At 35.6% G+C, this 18,403-nt stretch overlaps 1 protein-coding gene across 2 annotated transcripts in view; it reads left to right on the forward strand.

Annotated features, from left to right (window-relative positions):
- Window positions 1-18,403, forward strand: part of SMAP1 (small ArfGAP 1) — a 155,689-nt gene that overhangs the window by 77,271 nt on the left and 60,015 nt on the right. Inside the window, exons 3-5 of one of the 2 annotated variants that reach the window (XM_066253295.1) lie at window positions 668-753; window positions 7,243-7,318; window positions 16,447-16,527. In XM_066253295.1, coding sequence (XP_066109392.1) covers window positions 668-753; window positions 7,243-7,318; window positions 16,447-16,527 — 243 coding nt within the window. The remainder of the gene's footprint in view (window positions 1-667; window positions 754-7,242; window positions 7,319-16,446; window positions 16,528-18,403) is intronic. The other variant, XM_066253302.1, reaches the window with a different exon arrangement.

Genomic DNA, 18,403 nt, shown 5'->3' on the forward strand with positions numbered 1-18,403 from the left:
CAAATACTCTTGGGTTTGTAGATTTTAGGGAGGAGGTCTTTTGGACTCCTGAACTTGTATGTAAAACTTGGCCACTGGGCACAGGTTGTTTTGTTGTGGTGGTGGTGGTTTTTTATTTTTATTAGTTTGTTTATTTTTGTAGGAAGAGAATCCATGGCTTTTAGCCATATCTTAGAGAATAACCCCAAAGAAATTAATATACTTCTGTAGAGTTCTAGATCAGCACTATTTCTCTTTTATATGTTCTTAGTGATCTTGATTGTAAACCTTGAAACATCAGAGTATTTTGGAGCTCAAAACAAAACAAAAAAAATTGATCCTGAGTTGTTACTTTGAAACTGGCAATATTGTTCAAGTGGTGTATTTAAAACAATAATAATGCTGCCCGTGAACTTCACTTTTAGGAAGCAGTGAATATAAGTGAAGATGATATTGTATGTACAGAAAAAGACATTAGAGAACTGTGGCTCCACATATGTTGAAAAAAATGTGAAGGATTAAAAATATACTTTTATTTTGAACTTGATTAATTTCATAAATGTAATTTAAAGAAAAATATATGTATTGGAAATAAATGTAACGAGGTATTTGTATATATGCATGTATAGGAATTAGTATTTAATATTGAGGTGAATAATGAAAATGCTTCCTTTTTTTATATATATAGTGCATGCAGGATATGGGGAATACTAAAGCAAGACTACTCTATGAGGCCAATCTTCCAGAGAACTTCCGAAGACCACAGACAGATCAGTATCCTTTAATATTTCTTTATTTGTGGGTTTGTAAAGAATTAACTCATTTTTATAGTTGATATTTTAACTGTGTTTAGGAAGATATGAACTTTATACTGTTGTTAACGGAAGATAGAACTTGATTTGCCCTGATATGTGCTTTACATGGAGTAAATTTTTGTTAGTAATCTGGTAATACATGATAGATGATTTTTTTTTTTTTTTTTTTTTCATAAGACAGGAAGAGTCAGAGAGAGGGATAGATAGGGACAGACAGACAGGAACAGAGAGAGATGAGAAGCATCAATTATTAGTTTTTTGTTGTGACACTTTAGTTGTTCATTGATTGCTTTCTCATATGTGCCTTGACCATGGGGCTACAGCAGACCGAGTAACCCCTTGTTCAAGCCAGTGACCTTGAGACCAAGCTGGTGAGTTTTTGCTCAAACCAGATGAACCCGCACTCAAGCTGGCAACCTCGGGGTCTCGAACCTGGGTCTTCCGCATCCCAGTCCGACACTATCCACTATGCCACCACCTGGTCAGGCGATAAAGTATTTTTTATGCAAGTATTGTTATAGTATAAAATATTATGACTGATTCTTCTTGATCTCCAACTCTTGATTGGAGAGTTTATTTTAGACTAGTAGAGATTTAATTCTTGAGTATTTAAAAAAAATCTTTTCCAAAGGGATTTTCTTTGATCACCTTTATGTAGTAATTAGATTTACTTGAAGCAGTTGGGCATGTACGCATTTAAAAGGCAAATTACATATGTAATGGAAGTAGAAGTGCTGAAGTAATTTATGCTAATATTTCCTACTGGCATTCCATTTTGCATAGGTTGCACAACTCTCTTACTTTACAAATCTATAATGATGAAGGGCTTTTAATACTAGCATAGAATATTTTCTTGCAAGCATTTAGAATTTTTTTCACATTTGTTAAAGGTAAACATTTGATCCTATTGGATTTCTAAACTCATATTGAAGTTTGAGAAAGCCGGTCATCAAAATTATACTACTTTATAAATAACATTATCTAATTCATTGTACATATTTGTGATTCTATCCAAAATGACATTTGCAGTTTTGAAAGTAAAGTGTAGTTTCAAAAATATTAGTTATATATTACCCATTTGTATACTAAACAGTTTGTGTGGTCAGTGATGAAAAAAAGATGATTTTTTCTCATACAAGATACAAGCCATTATACTATATATTTTTATATTTATGCAAAAACATTTTAAATTATATTCAGAAAGTTAGTATTTATATTAGTCCTGTTCTGTTTCTGCTTTCCCGCCTCCTTCCCACAAATTTAAGAGTCTGGTATCCAAGGCTATTTTTACTGTAGCAAGATCTTACGGTAAAAGTGGGAGGTACATTTCAGGCATAAAAAATTGTGTGAGGAGAAGTATTAAGGTGTGAGGAAACATGACATTTTAAGGTTTTGGTGTGACAAGATTTAAATTTTGTGGGTTAAGTGGCAAAGAAACTTATTTTCCAAATGATGAAGGGTTTTTAATACTAGACTGAGCAGGGTGGACCTCATTTCACTGGCCCAGAGTGTTGAAGGATTTGAAAAGCCTTGAAGGGTTTGAAGCAGAAGAAACATTGGAAACATGAACTTTTCCACAAGGAAGATTAGTTGAAGGATATGTTGGAGTCAGAGACACCATATAGAATACTAGGATAGCTTTGAAGTGAGCAGTAATGAAGATATGAATTGAATAGTGGCATTGAGAATGGACAACAGGAAATTCGGAAGATCAGAAGGAAATTTGGGAAAGCAGGAACAGTTGGATTAGGTTTAGATTGGCTTTGTTTCTGAGAAAAACACTGAGATTACCCCAGATGTTCTAGTTTGGCTAGGTTCTGTGGAATTCAGTAGTGGAGTACCAGAGAAAGTTTAAGGGTTAGAAATGAAAGATAATAAGCAATGCATCATTACTTTGGGCAGGTTGAATGTCTGTTGGACACATGCAGGAAGATACCCATGTAGTATCTGGAAACATGAGTCTACTAAGAAAGAAGAATATTTATTTGATTTTTCAAACTAAATGTGACACTGCTTCTAAAGCATTTTCAAATTATGGTCATATTTATATGAAGTACTGACCACTTACTGTTCACAAAAAGATAATCTAATAGTCAGAAACTACTTAAAGTGGGATTTTGTCTAAACAAATTCGAGATAGATGACTACTAATGATAAGAGTATAACATGATACCTCTTGGACCATATAACTGGCCCCTATATCTAATGTTACGCTATAGTCTTAAATTTTTTTTTTTACCTAACTTATAGCACTGGCACTTTTATTCTGTTTAGTCATGAAACACTGATTTGTGGGTTGTATTGGGGAGACCAGTGAGAAAAACTGTTACCGTTCTTTATTTCATGAATTATTCTAAAGCTCAGTGTACTTTTGAAAAGCCTAGCATCTCTACATTCTCATCAACTTACATATAGTTGTCTCGTTACTAGAGGCAAGTAGAACCAAATTGAGTAAAACTCACATAATATGGGGCCTCACAGCATTCTTAACAAAATTTGTCACTTTTTGAAAGCTTTACGATTACAAAAGTTATGCAATAGCTGCTGTGAAAGTATAATTTCTCATGTGGGATGTGGTTAATTATAGACTGCATGTATCAGTGCATGACACTTGGTAAAGCCTTACATTATTAGGGTATTTCGTCTTATCTAAAACTTTAATTACTGCAGTTCCATGAGATCTATTGTTCACAAAGCTAATCAGCAGTTCCTTTCGAACTTTTGAAAGTTTTAACTGCTGTCAGTGCTATGTCTCTGGAACTGGAAGATTTTCTTCTTGGGAATAGATATTAATTTAATTGTCGTTTAAATGGTATTGCCACAGAGAGGAAAAAAAATTATTTTGTTTTGAGAGAGAGAAACATCAATTTGTTGTTCCCTCTATTTATGCACTTGCTGATTCTTGTATATGCTCTGATCAGGGATCAAATCTACAGCATTAGCATATCCAGATGAGAAACATCAATTTGTTGTTCCCTCTATTTATGCACTTGCTGATTCTTGTATATGCTCTGATCAGGGATCAAACCTATAGCATTAGCATATCCAGATGACACTGTAACCAACTGAGCTACCTGGCCAGGGCAGAAAAAAATCTTAAAATACAGATAAATATGTGTTAAAAGATAAAATACATAGTAATTTTTAAAAATTTTCTGGGCTTACGTAGTACCATATGTTAGTTTTAAAGATGGAGACAATTAAGGATAGTGTACTGAATGTTTTGTAACTATAGGCATGGGCTATTTTTGTTGTAGTTTGTTTACTAAATGCTAAATCAACTGCTTAAACTTGAATTGATATTAATATGTCTTTGCTTGATTCCCTGAAAATATTACTATTCTTTTTTTAATTGTTCTTTCTTTCTCACTTATTTTGTCTCTTTCCCTCCCTCCCTCCCTCCCTCCCTCCCTCCCTCCCTCCCTCCCTCCCTCCCTCCCTCCCTCCCTCCCTCCTTCCCTTCCTCCCTCCTTCCCTCCCTCCCTCCTTCTTTCTCTCTTTCTCTTTCTTCTTCTTTCTTTTTCTTTCTTTATCTCCTTCCCTCCCTCTCTTGTTTTCTTGGTGTATGTATGCTTTATCAGTATAGCTAAATCATATGTCTCTAATGACACCTGGCAACTGGAAAATGAAGATAAATATTTCCAGCTCTCTAAATTCATTGGTTCTTTTTTTACTGTTTCCCATTTGCACACCTATTTGAACTTGTGAAATGCAAGCTGTCTTGATCTAGTAAGTTCACTTGCCCTAATGCTTTATTTTTAGTTTAGTTTAGTTTATGTCCTTGAAAAACATGTCAACTTTTGTCCAACATAATTTTTAAAAGTTGCTTAATAATTTCTGAGTAATTTTCTTATAAGCAGAAATTAGACTCAGATATTGTTATTTATATAAAATACATTAAGATTTCTCTGATATCTGTTATTTCTGAAAATTCACAAACAGCAACATATTTTTACAAGATGTTACCATTGTTTTTTACTCCAAAGGATTGTCTACTTAAAGGGTTTGCCTTTTTCAAATTCAGTATTTATAAAGCCATCATGGTTTTCATTATTTTAGTTTTACTATTATGGTTAAATTATTTTATCTACTCAGTTTTTTAACCTTAATAATAATAATTTTGGTCATAAACAGTGAACTTTTCTTTGTCATAGTTATTTCATAAAAGAGAGTAGTGAAATCTTTATAGGCTTTAATATGTAGTACACTTTAAACCAGCGGTTCTCAACCTGTGGGTCGTGCCCCCAGTGGGGTCGAACAACCAAAACAGGGGTCGCCTAAAGCCATTGGAAATACATATTTTATTTAAAAATGTGGCTTTAGGCGGCCCCTGTGTTTTGGTTGTTTGACTCCCTCCCGGGTCATGGCCCACAGGTTGAGAACAGCTGCTTTAAACAATATGCAAAATAAACTGTTGTTCTGTCTTTAAGAAGGAAAAATATCAGTGTGATTCTCCTCCCAAATATTTAAATATAAAACTTATACTTGAAGAATTTGGATTTCCAAAATTTTTTTTAATTAACAAAAACTATATATACATTTTATATAAATATTCATACACTCTTTTTTTAAACAAATATATTTCATATTACCTGAAGTAAAAATGATAGCAGTCTAAGTAAATTCCTTTTTCTCTTCTCATTTGTGGAGATAAATAGTATAGTGAAAATTGCTCAATTCATCCACATTTCTATACCTAATCCTAAGGGCCAGCTTTTTTGATGGTTTAATTTTTTTTTTGTTAGAAAAGTAGAAAATATAATACAAACTTAGATTTACAGTCATGAGCAAACTTAACATTTAGTTGATTTACATGTGAAATAATTTATGTAAAATACCATTGTGTTTTATGAAAATCTTGGCACACTTGGTAATTATTTGGTATTGAATTGACTGCCAAAATGTTCTCATATCTAGATAAGCAGCCTTTAATCAGTTCTAGGGTCTTTCACTTGAAAGGGTCTCCCAGGCTACTTTGAAAATGAAGGTACCCTCCAAATTTGACATTCTTTTCCAGATTTTAAGTCATGTAGTATCATTACCTGAAATTGACTGATTCACGAATGAACTTGTGATGACCAATATTCTGAAAAGGTATTTGTCAGACATTCCTTGTTTTGAATCACAATTCTCTGTACTGTAGAATCCCAGAGAACTTTTTAAACTTCTGTGCCCCAGTTTTAGTTGTAAATGTCACTTACCTTGTAGGTTATTAAAAGGAGAAAAAAAGATAAAATACCTTTGACATAATCAGATTGTAAAAAACTATTTTTAAAAAATAGCTTTCAATCACTCAGCTTACTTAGTAGATTGAATGTTTAGATTGTCTGTCTTATTTGCCATTTTGAAAGGCCTTTGAATGCTTTTATATCCACTGCACGGGTCTCTCAGCTCTTTTCCTACTACCTATTGCCTCAACTGTCAATTTAGAAGACTTTTATTCACTTTTAATACAGAGTTATTGACTGAAAATGTATTGTTTTACTGCTTTAGGAAACTTTTCTTTTGAACAGAATAATGTCCTAACCTGGTTATCCACAGATTGTATTTCAGTGAAATTCATTTTCTTTGTAATTCTATGTACTTTGTTTTATGCATTAAAAATCACTGTTCCAGAAAGGAGTCCACAGGCTTTACCTCTGGGGTTCATGGTACTTAAAAGGTTAAGAATCCTTGATGGAAGAATTTCCAATTTAGTGGAATATAATAAAGCAGTGATTGAGTGGCATGATAATTCATCTATCTCAGATAATCCCAAACTAGAAGTGGCCCACTTGATCAACAGGAAAGACTAGTTTAGCCAACTTTAAAAAAAATTAAATAGTACTAACCTTAGTTTTAGCTTTTTGACTTTCCATTGCTCAGATTTGCAAGAAAAATAATTGGCCACCACTCAAACAGAGGCAGCCATATATATGGGGAAAGTACATAAGTAGTAAAAGCACATTTGTTTAATTTTTCCAAGTTGCCGATTCTTCATCTATGATGTGGAAATAATATGCAAATAACTGGGTTTTGGAAGGATTAAAAGAAAGAAATTGGACAACACAGACGTATGTCTGGTGTACTGTGGATACTGTATGGGCATTAGTTTCTTTCCTGTAATGAAAATTCAGAATGAATCTTAATTGAATATAGAGTTTGAGGGAGGTGGGAGGGAGAGCTGAGGAGTGTGGTGGAATTGAGAAACATGGTTACTTTTCTTGCCAGAATTGGATTGAGTGGTTTTGTTGGCTGGGAAAAAAATTCCTGAAAGAGACGGACATTTGGGTAGAAAGAAAAGTGGATTATAGAATTTAGTTGCAGAAATAGTGTGAGAGGAAGAAGAAAGCACAGAGGAGAGGAGGTAGAAAAATTGAATGTAAAGTTTAAACTTTGTGGAGCGGATCGAATTAGTGAATATACATGTCACTGAGCTCATGCTTTTCCTTAAGTTATCTGTTTTCAGAGCAGTGGAATTTTTCATCAGAGATAAATACGAAAAGAAGAAATACTATGATAAAAATGCTATAGCTGTTACAAATGTAAGTAAAATCTTCATCTCTGTTACCAGTTTGTTTATTAAATACCATAGATCTTGAACTTTCAACATAGAATACAGTTTTATTTATAATAAAAATATACTAGTTATATACTTTGTAAAATTCAAATATTGCAATTTTTTGTCTAATGTATTATTGAGCTCTCCCCAAGCAGAACTCTTGATTTAGAAAAGAACATATTCTGAGAGTCTAATGACTGCCTAAATGGCATTTAATTAAGTTAATTTTATGAAATTTGCAGAAAGGTAAAACCACTAATTGAAATGGGGACAAAAATTATTTTACTACCTTCTGGAAATTTGTAAAAAATAAAAACAGTGAATTTATCTTCCCTTAAAGCAGTGGTTCTCAAACTTTTTGAAGTCAGGGTGCATTTAAAATCCTACAAATAATTGTAGGTGCACTATATACAAATTTCTGAGAAATATGTTATAATAATTAAGTCAAATATTAAAGAAAAAAATATAAAGTCCAAGCATGCTTTTATGGTAATTAACCGAAATAAATACGACAAAATTAAATTTATTCTGACATTAAAAAACATTTTTTGTTACATTTTTTGAGTTATGCTTTTTAGAATTCATAAAAAAGAGGGGTTAAAAAATAAAAAAAAACCGACAAAAATGTTATCTTTTTATATATATAGAGAGAGATACATTCTTAGTAAGATTTAGTAAATTTGGCAGGTCCCAGCACGGATGTGTTTTTTCGTTCTTCTGTTTATGATAAACATGAGCCTTATGTGTCCTAGCAATTTCTTCAATATTTGGCATATATTTAAAAGGCAAACTTTTATTTCCTCGCCAATACATTGAAGAATTCCTTTCTTTTTACTCTTAATTGTGTTGAGGGTAGAAAATCCTAATTCACGTAAATAGGATGTTGAAAATTGTAGTAAAATGTTCAAAGTTTTTTTAGATATTGCCACATAGTCTTCTTTTATAGAAATCCAAAAGACTTCAAGAGACAATTCCTTATGTTTAATCATCAATCCAAAACCCCCACCATACATGTCATCTTAACTTTACACCAAACAAAGGATAAGATAAACTTGCCTCCAGTCTTTCCGGGGAACATGGGGGGTAGTGTAAACAATCCAGCACCACAGCTTAACAGCATTTTGCAACCTAATTAGGCAAGTGAGATGGGTGTTGGGCAGACTGTCAGCTTACAGCCAGTTCCCCACACCTCTGTCCCCCAAAAATCTAAGCTCCAAAAACCTTATTGGTTTTTTGGTCCCCAACAGGCACATGTGTATTTCTCTGGAATACCATAAGGTGCACCTAGAAATCTTCTAGGGTGCACCAGTGTGCCCTGGCGCACACTTTGAGAACCACTGCCATAAAGACTTCGGTAGATCTCTTCATTGGTTATTATCAAGTATTTGATAACTAATACTTGAAACCTTACTGTAGTGATCAAATAATGTTATATCACTGCTTTTTAAATAATTTTTTTCTGATATTTTTCCACCTCAGTTAATTACAGTTTAAGACTAATTATAGTCTTTATTGATAGTCATTTTTTTACCTTTAATTTTTAGATTAATAAGCTATAAGTTAATCTTGTGGTTAGGTTGTATGTCAATCAATTTAGAGACAATAATTTCATCTCATTTTACGTGCATACTAGGTTTTTCTTTTCAGTCTTTATTGAGAAGCAGTTACTAAAAAATTTAATCAAATAATAACAAAGTAAGGATATTTTAATCTATTGCCTTTGACAATGAAAATAATCTTGTTAAAAAATGTTTAACACATCATTAAGGGCTGTGCTCTCTCTCTAATCAATGGAAACCTTAAAAAAAGATTGATAACAATTGACAAGATTGAGAATGATATTTATAATGTCCATAAAACTGAGTTTAGTTATAGCATTATGGGGAAGAAGGGACTAACTTTAAATCATAAGTAATATATTTTCATATGAAATTTTAAGAAATCATTTTAGTTTGGTAGTGCCGCAGTAGATTGAGTGTTGGCTGGGACACTGAGGGCCCTGGGTTTGAAACCCAAGATGCCCATCTGGCCTGCAGGCTCATCTATATGATCCCAAGGTCACTGGCTTGAACCTAAAGGTCACTGGCTTGAAGCCCAAGGTCACTAGCTTGAGCAAGAAGTCACTGGTTTGGCTTGAGCCCCCTGGTCAAGACATGTATGAGAAGCAATCAGTGAATAACTAAAGCAAGGGTCGGGAACTTTTTTGGCTGAGAGAGCCATGAATGCCACATATTTTAAAATTAATTCTGCGAGAACCATACAACAACCCGTGTCCATTACGCATTATCCAATAAAAATTTGGTGTTGTTCCAGAGGACAGCTGTGATTGGCTCCAGCCACCACAACCATGAACATGAGTGGTAGGAAAAGAATAGATTGTAATACATGAGAATGTTTTATATTTTTAACGTTATTATTTTTTTATTAAAGATTTGTCTGCGAGTCAGATGCAGCCATCAAAAGAGCCACATCTGGCTCGCGAGCCATAGGTTCCCGACCCCTGAACTAAAGTGAAGCAACTACATGTTGATGCTTCTCATCTCTCTCCTCCACCCCCTTCCCATCTCTTCTAAAAACAAAATCATTTTAGTATATTTTATAAAGTACACTGCTTTACATTAAACACCCTTTTTAATATTCTATACTTTTTTGTTATTTCTATACTGAAAGTATTTTTATCCTTCATGGCAACAATTTATAAATTTTATGTAGTAATGTATAGGAAAACAGTTTTATTTTTAAATAATGGTTGTTATGGTATTGTTTTTAACCCCCCCCATGTGTGATAATGGTATTATACTTAGTAAAGAGAAATTCTTCATGCATGATAGATGTGTGCTAGCATAAAATGTTTAGGGATCAAGTATTATGATATCTGTAATTATTTTTATTTATTTATTTCTATTCATATTAATATACTAAGTTATACAACACACATCTGAAGTAACATAGTATATTTATTATAATAATGTGGAAATACTGCTTTCTCCTACTGTCATATGTGTGTGTGTGTGTGTGTATGTAGTATAATAATTTTTTCAAAATCTTTACATACATCTTCAACATCAGTATCTTTGTCATAACTAAAGCCATTTTTTAAAAATCTAACTCAGTTTTTTAATTAAAAGTTTTTTCAATTACAGTTGACATACAATGTATGATTAGTTTCAGGTGTACAACATAGTGATTAGATATTTGTATACCTTATGAAATGATCACCCTGATAAGTCTAGTACCCATCTGACACCATACTCAGTAACTGCAGTATTTCTGACTGTATTCTCTTCATAGCCGTCATTGTATAAACATCCCTGTAATCATGTTTTTATAACTGGAATTTTGTACATCTTAATCTCTTCTCCTTTCTCACTCATTCAATCACCCTCCCTTCTGGCAACCATCATCAGAATGTTCTCTGCATCCATGTATTTTCTCATTTTTAAATGGCTCAGTGAAACCTGGCAACCTAGTGTGTGTCTGTGTCTGTATATAGAGAGAACACACATGGCACACCATTAAAGTTTGGTAAGTGTTAGTGAAGTTTATTCTAGGATGTTTATATATTTTTTAGGTTTGAAAATAAAAATTTCAAGGTAAAAGATTTTATACTCTTGAGTTTATATTATTATTATTATTTCAGTGTGTGTGTGTGAGAGAGAGACAAACAGGGATAGACAGACAGGAGGGAGACAGATGAGAGCATCAACTCATAGTTGTGACACCTTAGTTGTTCATGATTGCTTTCTCATATGTGCCTTGACTGGGGGACTGCAGCAGAGCCAGTGACCCCTTGCTCAAGCCAGTGACCCCTTGCTCAAGCCAGTGAGTGACCTTGGGCTCAGGCCAGCGACCTTGGGCTTTAAGCCAGTGATCTAGGTGCTCAAGCCAGTGACCCGTGCTCAAGCTGGTGAGCCCGTGCTCAAGCTGGTGAGCCCACACTCAGGCCAGATGAGCCCATACTGAAGTTGGCTACCTTGGAGTTTTGAATCTGGGTCCTCAGCATGCCAGGCCAACGTTCTATCCACTGTGCCACCACATGGTCAGGTTTGAATTTATATTATTGCTGTAATGAAAATTCAGAAAAGTTCACAAAAATCACATTTAATCCAAGGGGAAATGTATTTTACCTATTCATTTATAATCAAGGTAATGATTTAAGTTTATATTCTAGCAAGTTTAAAGTATTTCTTTTTCTTTTTGTGTCAATTGATGTGCAAGTAATTAATCTTATATATTGCTAATAATTATATATTTATATTCAGTATTTTGTCTTTAGTAAGAGATTGAAAATTCATTTAAATAATTTCTGATTATTTATTATGGTCTTAGTCTCCTAGGATGCTGAAGTAAAGAGGATGTAACCTTTGCTTTCAGAGAGATTTAATTTCATAGTGGGGATGAGACCATGTTAAAAAAATAAACAATATGAAACAAAATACAAGTAGCTTACCTAAGGTACTTAAGGAGTAGCAGGGCACAATCTGAGGAGGCTCACTTTGAATAGCAGTTGTACTTGACAAAGAGATGTCTTGAGTGGCTGTTAAGCCTCGTATGGCTGTTACCCCTGTATTAAATGACTCCAAATTGCTTTACCTTTATCGTTTTTGTGTCTGATTTTCAGTTTTTCTGTCTCTTATTTTAGCTGTCATTTTTTAGTTCTGCCAGTATGTGTTACTGCTATTATTATTTTTTTATTTTAAACAAGAGTAAGGGCATAAAGGTGACCATGCTTCTCTGTGTAAGACAGTAATTTTTTAATCCTTGAAAAAAGAACTGATAAATTTCTTGTGCTTCTGAACATAAACATTTCAGAATGTTGTGGCAAAATAGAAAACTATAAACTACAGCAGAACAGTGGCAAAGAGTTTTGCCAGTTTTTCTGAAGTACTGCCCTCCTGCCTCCCAGGACATTTAATGTATTTGTGAACGAATCCTCGCATGAATCCATCATACAGAGGATAAAGGGGCTAGCATAGTACTTCCTTCCTCCGAAGGGACTTATTTGTCATTGTGAAGAGTGGCTTCAGTGAACTGTTAATAAACATGGTGACTGGCTATGTAAACATGACACTTCTGAGAAAGGAGGGAGAGTTATACGTGCCATTTTTATGAGGGTGTTTGTTGTATAGGCCAGTGATTTTCAACCTTTTTTGAGCCGCGGCACATTTTTTACATTTACAAAATCCTGGGGCACACCAACTACCAAAATGACACTCTAACACAGTACATATTATACATATAGTTAATAATATAGTTTCTAAATGTATTTATACTCATTTAGTGTGAAACCTGGGCCTGTTTCAATGAACACAAAAGGGATATCCTGGCAGGAATGGTAGAAAGACACACACGAAGCTCTTCCTCAACAGTTCTCAGTCTCTCTCTATTTTTAGTTTTTATTACAGTCAAACTTGAGAAGCTCAGCTCACATAGATATGTGGTTGAAAACGGGAGCAATGTCAAAATAGTTTTGTTGGCCAGAATGGGGAACTCCTTGGCAACAGATAACCAAAAACTGTCCAAAGGGAGATCAGCAAACTTTAGCTTTAAAGTTAGATAACATTGTGATGCATTGTATATCACCCTCTGTGGGGACCTCTTTTAAAAAGAAAAAGGTCAAATATCTATATACACCGTCAGGATAGACATAACCAGCTGAGGCTGAGGCTTCATCTAGTGGTGGCAACATTTACCTCCAGTCCTGACCAGGATTAGAAATTGGGACCATGGGGCAGCTTCAACTACTCGCCGTGGCCACACAATGACAAGTGCGCGGCAGCCTGAGCGGGGACCTTCCTGGGTGTGGATGAGAGGCGGCCTACTATTGGTTCATTGCTAGTGGTCGGGATGAATCCTAGAAGGTGATTGGTCAGTGAGCCTTCCCTGTGCCTCCACTCTTCCTGTTGCTGATAGCTGGAGGGATTGTGAGGGGAATGTTTATGTTCGGATGAGGCGGCTGGCGGTGGGCCGGATAAATAGCCTCCGCGTGCCGTATCCGGCAGGCGGGCCATAGTTTGGGGACCCATGTTTAATTTCCCCACAGCACACCTGACCATGTCTCACGGCACACTAGTGTGCCGCGGCACACTGGTTGAAAAACACTGGTATAGACCATACCATTCTGAGTGCCTGTAGCACCATAAGCATGAATTAAGGGAGAAGGCTTAAAGGGGAAAAGTGAAGTTCAGATAAGGACAAAAACAAAGGAAAATATGTTCCAAGGAAAAAGGTTCTTCTAGAATTTTTACTGGTTTATATCCTTAAACACACAAAAAAAGTATTTTATTTCTTTTGCATCTTTTAAAGTAACTGCGTGGTGCTGGGCACCAGTATGGGCATAATCATATCAGCCCTTATTCATAGCGGTCCTCACGATTTCCCTCCCTCGCTGTTGAGATCTGTGCTAGCCTCTTATTTTGAACTAACTGTGGCTTAGTTTCAACCTTCATTTTTTTGTTCATTTAATCATCAACAGCAAACATTATTGAATGTATACCACCTGCAAGGCACTGAGATTGAAACTGTATAATCTTTGTCCAAAAGTAGCTTATTGTCAAACTTTATCAATGTGTACAATGTACAGTGACCAGAATTGGGGTAAAACAAAAGAATGAAAGTGCTATGAGAAAACAGAATTTAGGTAGCACTGATTTTCACTGGGGTAATTTTTAAAGAAAGTATGTTTAAGATTACACTTAATAGAACAGTAGGATTTCAGGGAAACGAGGATAAGCGTTGATAATGCAGGAAGAACATTTCTGACTGAAGGGACATTTTATTTCAGCTACGCTAAAGTTAGATGAAGAGGAAAGAGAGTCCAGGTATATTATTCCGTGTGTTTGGTGAGTAGTCCATGAAACTGTCTTGACTAGAGAGTGTAAAGGAGGACTCTCTGGGGTGGGTAGATGTGAGAGAATAAATGTAGGGGGAAGTGAATCTTGAAAGGCAGATAGGGGTTGTGTAAAGGACTTGAATGCTAGACAGCTCAGGATTTTTCAAATGTATTTATTAAGGAATGATTATTGAATTAATTTTCTTTTGCCACTTAATAAATTGCTTGAAACTTGGTGACTGAAAACAACACAGGATCTTACAGGTTCTCTTGGTCAAGAGTCTGGGTATGGTTTAGCTGAGATCTCAGCTGTGGATATTCCCAAACTGAAATCAGAGGGTTGGCCGAGGTGCGATCTTAGGCTACTTGTCTTCTTCCGAGCGCAGAGTTGTCAGAATTCATTTTCTGTGGCTGTATGGCTGAGGTCTGTCCTCTAGCCAACTGTCTGATGGGGGCCACTCGCAGTTCCTAGAGGCCACCCTCAGGTCCTTGCGGCGCAACCCATTCCCTTACAACATGGCAGCTTGCTGCTTCAAGGCCAGTTGGAGAATTTCTCTTATACTGCAGGTCTCACGTAAGAAAGGGCCTAGATTAAAGGCCCACCTTCATACACCAGGTACACTCGGAATGGTTTTATTATATTCCTGCCTCTGAGTTTTAAAAGTGGTTGGATCATTTTGTCATGTTCTCAAAAGGAGAACAAGCACTTTTCCAATGAATTAAAGTGACCCTCGACATAGTGAATGCTCCTGTTTATGTTCAGCTTTTACATGAGTTTGGGTAAAAAGGTCTTTAAGATATAGGTTATCTTAAGTGATTTTATGATCTTTTGTTTTTTATATAAAAAAGTAATTAAGCTCTCTTGCAAGTTAAGCGTTCAGTAGAATAAACCAGCTCTGAATCCATGTTTTTTTTGTTTTTTTTTTTTTTTTTAATTTTATTTTATTTATTCATTTTAGAGAGGAGAGAGAAAGGGAGAGAGAGACAGAGACAGGGGGGAGGAGCTGGAAGCATCAACTCCCGTATGTGCCTTGACCAGGCAAGCCCAGGGTTTCAAACCGGCGACCTCAGCATTTCTAGGTCGACGCTTTATCCACTGCGCCACCACAGGTCAGGCTGAATCCATGTTTTAAGATGCAGTTTGACTTCTTAAATGTTTCCTTCTATGTGTAATTTTCATTAATAGTCACTAAATGGCTAGTTTACACAGTTATAACAGCCAACAATGTGCAAAGGAAAAGACCCCTAACGTGTATAGTCTCAGATTGTGAATCAAGAATTACAGCCATAACTAACTTAATAACAAGCAGACTGAATGAGGATTTGGCATCTCACTATGTTATTTTGACATTATATAATGACCTTTCTGTAATAGTACCTTTTATTTTTAAAAATTCCTCATAGGCACTATTCACATGATTGGACAATATAGAGATGTCAATTTTGTGGCTCCAAAGATCAACACATTTTATAAATGTATTTCAGTTATATTTTGGCAGTAAAGAGAGCAGGAATGATAATGCTTCCATTAAAATGATCAGCTATGTATGTAGAAATTGGGTAGGAAGATGTGTGAAAAGGCTTTTAGATGAAATCTTTTTTCATTATAAATGGCCTCTGCTGCATATATATTATAACTGTCTCGTAATGCTTTGGAGTAATTCCGCAAGTACCGCCCTGGAAGTGGTGTTTGCGTGTACTAATCTTAAAGAAGGAAGTGTATACATTGCTTTATACATCTGTCTGCTGCTCTGCTCTGTTGCATCAATCCACTTTTTTACTCCCAGGCTTTTTTTTTATGTTTTCTTAAACAGTTGACTAAAACTTTAATTTTCCCTACTTCAGCTCCATTTTCCATTCCTAAAAAAGATGTAAGTAAAAAACAACCTAGTCCACAACTCACTGTGCTCCCCTGCTATTTGGGGCAGTATGTCTTCATGTCTTAGCATTCCAGTAGTAACACTGAATAAAAGTGAATCACTAGAGAAACTTATTTCTTAAATACTTTTGGTGTGACCTTGTCTCAGTACATTTTAAATGTTATATTCTAGTGAAATCTATTTTAAGTCATACACTATTCTGTAATATCTTATTTTTAGAGATTTTATGGAGACATTTTTCAAAAGCAGTACATCTTCTTGATGCATTATTTCCCTTTGTTAACATACTTCGGAGACCTCTATATCTCAGGAATATATGGGTTTTTGTTTCTTTCCTGTACCTGTTGGTTCTGAACGCCTCTTTTTGTTTTTTCTCCTGACTTTCCATCTGCATTCCAGATTCCCTCCTCTGAAGCTCCCCTTCAGCCTTTGGTAGCCTCTCCTTCTCTACAAGCTGCTGTTGAGAAAAACAAGTTGGAGGTACGGTAGTGTTTTAGCCAGCTGCATTATGTAGTGTTCAATAGTAAATGAACTTTTTTTCACAGTATGCCATAATTTGAAGTGCTGTAATAGTTGTTTAAATTTTGAATGATCTCCATTATTAAATATGTTAAATACACATATTTTCTTGTGCTATAGAAAGGATTAGTTCTTTAATCTATATTTTATTTCAGAATGACTGATATATTGGTACCATAGGTATATCTCAACATTTAAGAAGCAATTAGCTTTTTGTTGTTTCTATCACTGCCTTATACTTACAGGAACTTTTTTTTTATAGTTGTTGTTGAATTCTTTTATCTATTGGTAAAACCTGAATAAAATGTTCTCTTTCTATGATTCTTCTATTGAAACCACTTGAAGAAAGTTTATTTTTTTAAGCAATAGTGACAATACAATGTATATAATGTAGAATTAAGGAGTTTAGAATAATCAGTGATAAATTCTAGACTGTGTTTGGGGTAGCAGTGGTTAAGGGGACATGATATTCCCACTTTGGATCCCTATATATATTTGAGGGTTTTAATTTTGTTTTTGATTGCTTACCTTTTTTTATTTGTTATCATGAACTTAAAAGAGGTTTGAGACATTCTTTGAACTAACACTTTTTCTGTGTCTACCCTTTGATAAGTGGTGCACTAGACATGGAGGATACCAAGTCAAACTATGACCCCTGACCTCAGTGGAGAAAAACATAACCAGATAACTCACAGGTTTCTAATGCAGTGTAGAGTGTGCTGTTACCGACATGCATTCATCCTGCCGCCATTATTACAGGAGGCGCACTCTTTTCCCCTGCTGTCTTCACACCAGGAGACATACTTTTGATTCATCTTAAACTCTTTTTTTTCTTTTCTTAAGTGAGAAGAGGGGAGATAGCTCCTGCACGTGTCCCGTCTGGGACACATGCTTGAATCAGCTGAACTGTCTTCAATGCCTGAGGTTGATGATCGGATCAACCAAGCTATCTTCAGTGCGTGGGGCCAACTCTTGAACCTGTCGAGCCACTGGCTGCTGGAGTGGAAGAGAAAGAGAAGGGGGAGGGGGAGGGGGAGAGAAGCAGGTGGTCGCTTCTTATGTGTGCCCTGACCAGGGATTGAACCTGGGATGTCTGCATGCTGGGCTGATAATATATCCACTGAGCCAACTGGCCAGGGCCTTAAACTCTTAATAAACATTAGCTGTAAGGATGAGAGGGCATTCCAAGTAGAGAAAGCATCTTGTGAGGAAAAAAAATCCTGTGGGCAAAGAGGAGTATTTGGGGATTTGCAAATAGAATGGCACAGCTGGAGCATGCATAGGATAGGGACAGAAGTGGGAGAGGAGCCTTCTTGTGAGCCTGCTGAAGAAAACTGATGTTCATTCTGAAGGCCCTGGTACTTAATTGAGTTTTTAGGGTAGAAGGGGTAATAGGATCTGATTTTCATGTCATAACACAGCTCCACTGTCTGTAGAGTGAATTTTGTGCTGGTGAGTGTAGAAGACGCTTGAGAACCTGTTGTTACAATCCATGAATAAACGGTGGCAGCATATGCTAAAATGGAGGCAGAGGGAATGAGAGAGTATAGTTTTAAGAGATCTTGAGAAGATAGACTCTGTGGTATTTAATAATCAGTGGATATGGAGGTGCTTTGGGAAGATTTGATTACTCTCATTTTCTGACTTTAGCATTTCAATAGATCATGGTGAAATTGAGTGAGAAAAGTATAGAAGCTGAGGAGGAGGGATGGGTTTGAGGAGAGAAAAGGAAGGAAATGAGTTAAAAGTCTTATCTGTTGAGTATGAGGTGACTGGACCCTCCAGGTGTCTGGTAGGTGGTTGGATATACTGTCTATAACCCAGAGAGCTTGGCCGG

This window comes from Saccopteryx bilineata, chromosome 1, assembly GCF_036850765.1.
Source record: "Saccopteryx bilineata isolate mSacBil1 chromosome 1, mSacBil1_pri_phased_curated, whole genome shotgun sequence".
Taxonomy (NCBI): Eukaryota; Metazoa; Chordata; class Mammalia; order Chiroptera; family Emballonuridae; genus Saccopteryx; species Saccopteryx bilineata.